Source organism: Anguilla anguilla, chromosome 14, assembly GCF_013347855.1.
Source record: "Anguilla anguilla isolate fAngAng1 chromosome 14, fAngAng1.pri, whole genome shotgun sequence".
NCBI lineage: Eukaryota > Metazoa > Chordata > Actinopteri > Anguilliformes > Anguillidae > Anguilla > Anguilla anguilla.
Genome location: NC_049214.1, coordinates 36,885,138 through 36,890,602, shown reverse-complemented (window position 1 = coordinate 36,890,602; position 5,465 = coordinate 36,885,138). Strand labels below are relative to the sequence as shown.

Here is a 5,465-nt window from a genome sequence, read left to right as displayed (position 1 = left end):
TGTCCAGGCCTCCTTTAACCCTGCAGGGAGGAGGTGTGTGTGTGTCCAGACCTCCTTTAACCCTGCAGGGAGGAGGTGTGTGTGTGTCCAGACCTCCTTTAACCCTGCAGGGAGGAGGTGTGTGTGTGTCCAGACCTCCTTTAACCCTGCAGGGAGGAGGTGTGTGTGTGTCCAGACCTCCTTTAACCCTGCAGGGAGGAGGGGAGCTGAATCCGTGCCCATGTGTGCAGAAAAGCTGAGCTCTGACTCAGCAAGAGCTTCTGTTAAATACTGCTCAGCCAGTGTCATTCTCTCTGTATCTCTCTCTCTATCTGCCGCCCTCTCTCTCACACTCTCTCTCTCTCTATTTCTCTCCATCCACCCGTCTCTCTCTCTGTCTCTCTCTTTTTCTATTTACCTTTCTCTATCTGCCTGTCTCTCTCTCTGTCTCTCTCACTCTATTTCTCTCTCTCTCCGCCCCCCCTCTCGCTGTTTGTCTTTCTGTCCCTCTTTCTATTTCCCTCTCTCTGACTGTCTCTGTCTCTCTCCATCTCACTGTTTCTGTATTTCTCTCTCTCCTTCTCTGTCTCTCTTGCTCTCTCATTCTTGCCATGTTAACTTTCTTTCCCTTATTCTTCAATATTAACAAGAAGTAAATGAGAAAAAACCCAAAATACCCAAAAGTCCCGAAAAAAAACATGAATACACTTTTTTCCCCAAAGATCAAGTTGTTTATTTTTAATAGCAAATTATAACACTGAGACTAATAGGCCAATTACTTGAGGCAGGGTTAAAGCTTGTCATGGTCCGACCCAGTGTCCTATATTTTATAGTTTCCCCAAGGGCGACGGGTGCAGTAACTGTCAGTGGCCAGCGGGGGCAGTAGTGTGTCACTCTCAGACTGAATTCCAGGGTTTGTGCTGCAGGTTCTATATTTTGTTTCTGCAGTGCGCAATGCGAAGTCCCATTAAACCGCCTGCTTGCCAAGACTGGGACCGCCTTTTACCAAACTGTTAATGCCGCGTTTTTTGGACAAAAGCGAGGAACTAGATCCGACAGTTGTACTTATGGACCACAGCTAATGAGCATCAGTGCTAAGCAGCTGTAACAGCGGTATTCCCCTTTCTTTCCTGAAATACTGATATGTACTCCTGCAGGACATGTATACATGTTGGGCTGTAATCATAAAAGCAGCTTCGTCACAGACTAAATGGCTTTAATCAGCATGTTATCCTGCTCTGATAAAACTGTGAGGAAAGGCAAAGACAAGAAAAAGCATCTTCAGCTGGAGAGTGCTGAAGTTCCACTCTCCCCCCCCCCCCCCCCTCACCCAACACATCCCCGTCCTCTCCGCCCACCGGCCCATCTCTCCACCGCTTACCCCCCGCCCCTCCGTCTCTGTCTCCTCCCCTTTCTCTCCTGGACTCCTCCTCCTCTCCCTCCCTCCCTCCCTCCTTCTGCCGGTGCTCTGTTGCGAGCGGAGCCCCAGAGCTTCGCCAGGCTATCGATCGCCGCTCTGCCAGCGCAGACGCAGCCCCCTCCGCTGCGTCACAGCCCTCCTCGGCCCGTATAAAAGCGGCGGCGGCAGCCGCAGTGGCAGCAGCGCGCGGGTAACAGCGGGCAGCCGGAGCCATGAGTTCCCTCCACCGCGACTCCTACTTCTCCTCCTCCTCCTACAAGCGCCGCTACGCGGATGCCGGCCCCCGGGCAGCCCCGCGGTCCGCGTACGGGGTCCGCTCCTCCGCCCTCTTCTCGGCCGCCCCCCTCGGGGCGTCCCGCCCGGGCTCGGTGGAGTTGGAGCTGAGCCAGGCGGCGCAGGTGAGCTCGGAGTTCCGGGCGGTGCGGACGCAGGAGAAGGCCCAGCTGCAGGAGCTGAACGACCGCTTCGCCTGCTTCATCGACCGCGTGCGGCAGCTGGAGCAGCAGAACCGCGCGCTGGAGGCGGAGCTCCTGGTGCTGCGGAGGAGGCACGGCGAGCCCTCCCGCCTCCGGGCGCTCTACGAGCAGGAGGCGCGCCGGCTCCGGGCCGCCGTGGAGGAGGCGCGGGGCCAGAGGCAGGCGGCGCTTGGCCGGCGGGACCACCTGGAGGAGGCGCTGCGGGCCCTGCAGTCCCGCTGCGAGGAGGAGGTGCTGGGGCGGGAGGGCGCCGAGGGGAGGCTGGCGGAGGCGCGGAGGGAGGCGGGCGAGGCGGCGCTGGGCCGAGCGCAGGTCCAGGGGCGGGCCGACGCCCTCCTGGAGGAGCTGGCCTTCCTGAAGAGGCTCCACGAGGGCGAGGTGACCGAGCTGCAGGCCCAGGCCCACTACGGCGCCCAGGTCGCCGTGGAGACGGAGGCGGCCCGGCCCGACCTGTCCGGAGCGCTGCGCGACATCCGCGCCCAGTACGAGCGGCTGGCCGCCCGCAACCTGCAGTCGGCCGAGGACTGGTTCCGCAGCAAGGCGGGCGCGCTGGCGGAGGCGGCAGCGCACCGCGACGACGCGGCGAGGAGCTCGCGGGACGAGGCCGGGGAGCACCGGCGCCACCTGCAGGCCTGCGTGCTGGAGATCGACGCCTGCAGGGGCCTCAACCAGGCCCTGGAGAAGCAGCTGCAGGAGACCGAGGACAAGCAGAGCGCCGAGATCGCCGCCCTGCAGGTCAGTGCCCGTACTGCACGCCATTCCCCCAGATACAAATAATGACACATAATTCTGAATGTGTACTAATTCAGTTAAATATATATATTACTGCAGGAATTAGGTACAAATAATGACACATTCTTCTGAATGTGTGCTAAATCAGTTAAATATATATTTTTGCAAAGAAATGTATAAATACAGATTAGAATGAATACTTTTACAGGTTTTAGCATCTCCTAGTCTGATAGTGTTGTGTGACTCAGCACTTTGAGTCATCTCAAACAGGTCACCTGCATGTCCTCAGCTGAACAGCGATAATACAGTCAGACCTTCCATTGACCGAGAAGCTGCATGTCATGCTGACTTTGAATTTAATATAAAAATGTGTTTGGTTTTCAGTACAGCCTGACTGTAGATTCATCCTGCTGGAATATGTACAGTAGCCCTCCAAAATCCATCTCACTAGCAGTGAATTAGAGAGAGCTTAAGGAGGTAGAGAAAGAGAGAGTCAGTGTTTGTGACCCTCTGTTAATTTCACTGCCCAACATGGCAACACAGGCACACTCTGGTCTCTTATTTAATTTTTTGTGTTGTATGTTACAGTTTGGAATGACTGCTTTGTTTTTTCTGCCAAAAATGCACCACTGAGTAGATTTCAGAGAGAGAAAAAAAGAGAAAGAAAGATAGAGAGAGAGAGCTCTGACGCAGAACTGTTCTCCTCTTAGAGTAAATGCTCTTTGGTCCCAGTAGGGTGGGTGGAGAAAGGTCAGGTGAGGTCAGACAGGGTCAAAGGTCAGGGATCCCGAGGCTGTCCTCATCTCTCCTCTCTTCGCAGGACACGATTGGCGAGATGGAGAGTGAGCTGAGAGCCACCAAGTCTGAAATGGCACGCTACCTGAGAGAGTACCAGGACCTCCTCAACGTCAAGATGGCCTTGGACATCGAGATCGCTGCTTACAGGTTTCAGATGTGCTCTCATTTTTTCAGCAAAAAAAAAAGATAAATTATCCATATTAAGGGAACATAAAACAATTTATGTGGATACTATTCGAATGAGCCTGAAGATGTAATCATTACAGATTTCCTTTATGTCAAAATAGTGAACCTGAAAATAGTGTCTCCTCCAATCCAAGGCCGTTTGTGTCTTTTTCCCATTATGACATCATCAATAATTGCCCTTCCAGGAAGCTGCTGGAGGGGGAGGAGACTCGCCTCAGTGTGGGCATGGCAGGGGGCGTGTCCAGCGTCTACTCTCACAGCATGTCAGTGGCCCCCTCCTTCAGCCGCTCCACTTTCACCGGCCTGGGCTCTGGCACCCCCTACCTGCTGAGCTCCAGACTGCTCAGCTCCTCCTTCTCCACTGAAGAGGTCATCTCGGCCAGCCACGCCCAGCAGGCTGAGGCCAGCCCCGCCCAGGAGGAGGAGGAGAAAGAGGAAGAGGAGGAGAAAGAGGAAGAGGAGGCACAGGAAGGGGAGGAAGGTCTGTTCTGTTATTTGCCTAATAATTGTCACCAAATCATTAAAATTTCAAGGCTCAGTAGACACAGACGTAAATCTGAAGGTTTACGACTGCAGTCATCCCTGCATACAGTAATAATATTCCTTTAATTTTTTTTGAAATGTTGCCATTCCCACCACATACACTGTTTTTATTGCTCTGTAGCTTAGAATACCCAAAATGGCTGACGTTATGACATGACATGGCTTTCCATTTATTTAACAGGAGGTGATGAAGAAGGAGAGGAAGGAGAAAAGGAGGTTGAGGCAGAGGAAGAGGGGGATAAAAAAGGAGAAGAGGAGGCAGAGGGAGAGAAAGAAGGAGAAGGGGAGGAAGAGGGAGAGAAAGAAGGAGAAGTGGAGGTGGCGGAAGAGGGAGATAAAGAAGGAGAAGCACAGGATGAGGGAAAAGAGGAAGGAGAGGAAGAAGAGGGCGCTAAAGATGAGGGAGGAGAAGAGGCAGCTGAAGAAGTGGGGGAGGAAGAAGCAGGAGAGGAGGAGAAAGTGAAGAAGGGAGAAGTAGAAGAGGAGGAAGGAAAGGGGGAAGAGGAGAAAGAGGGGGAAAGCAGTGAGGCAGACACTAAAGGAGGAGAGGAGAAGGGAAAGGAAACAGAGGTGGAGCCACCAAAGGGAAAGCAGGAGGAGGAAAAGAAGAAAGAAGACAAGAAAGAAAAACCAAAGGAGAAGAAGAAGGAATAGACTGAAATCTCCCCTGCGTGAGCTCACAGACCAGCATAGCATCTCCCCAACAAGGCTAAATGAGCAAAACAAAAACCAAACGTAACAAACCGTTATATATCAAAACACCTGCAAAATGTAACCGCTTGCAAAGATCCTCAACTGCCGCAAAGATCTAGAGGGGGGATGTGTGCATGGCCACATGGTCTGTGTGCACGTGTGCGTGTGAGAGCGTGAGCGCTTGCACACGATCGAACTTCACATCAGTTAGCTGTCGGAGCGGCGAAAAGTTTATCATTATTTTTGCATATGTTCAGAAAAGATTGTGTCTGAAACACAAGCTGTGATTCCTGCTCAAAGCTCAACGCTGCTCCACTCTTTCAGATTAAAATATATACATGCTCACCCAAAATTTCCATGATTCATTGTTTTTCTTCTTTGAAAAAAATAATCAATGAGACTATTATGGGGAAAGTACTGGCTGATAATGTTCATAGGAGCATATATGGCCCTGCAAAAGCTCACATTACTTCACTGTCACAAGAGAGACTGGTGAGAGGTAAACAGTTAATGGCATAAGGCAGTGGTGATCCACCCTGCTCCTGGAGGTCTACCATCCTGTCGGTTTTCATTTCTAATTTGGCACGCCAGACTCTAATTAGCAGCTGAACATGATCTCTATCTGTTAGATAAGGTTA

The 5,465-nt window shown here is 52.3% G+C and overlaps 1 protein-coding gene across 1 annotated transcript; it reads left to right on the top strand.

Annotated features, from left to right (window-relative positions):
* The first annotated feature begins 1,439 nt into the window (after positions 1-1,439).
* On the top strand, positions 1,440-5,179 carry nefla (neurofilament, light polypeptide a). Its single transcript, XM_035390251.1, has 4 exons — positions 1,440-2,610; positions 3,428-3,552; positions 3,777-4,072; positions 4,316-5,179. The coding sequence occupies exons 1-4, from the start codon at positions 1,612-1,614 to the stop codon at positions 4,786-4,788; spliced, it is 1,893 nt and encodes a 630-aa protein (XP_035246142.1). The 5' UTR covers positions 1,440-1,611; the 3' UTR covers positions 4,789-5,179.
* Positions 5,180-5,465: the final 286 nt, after the last annotated feature.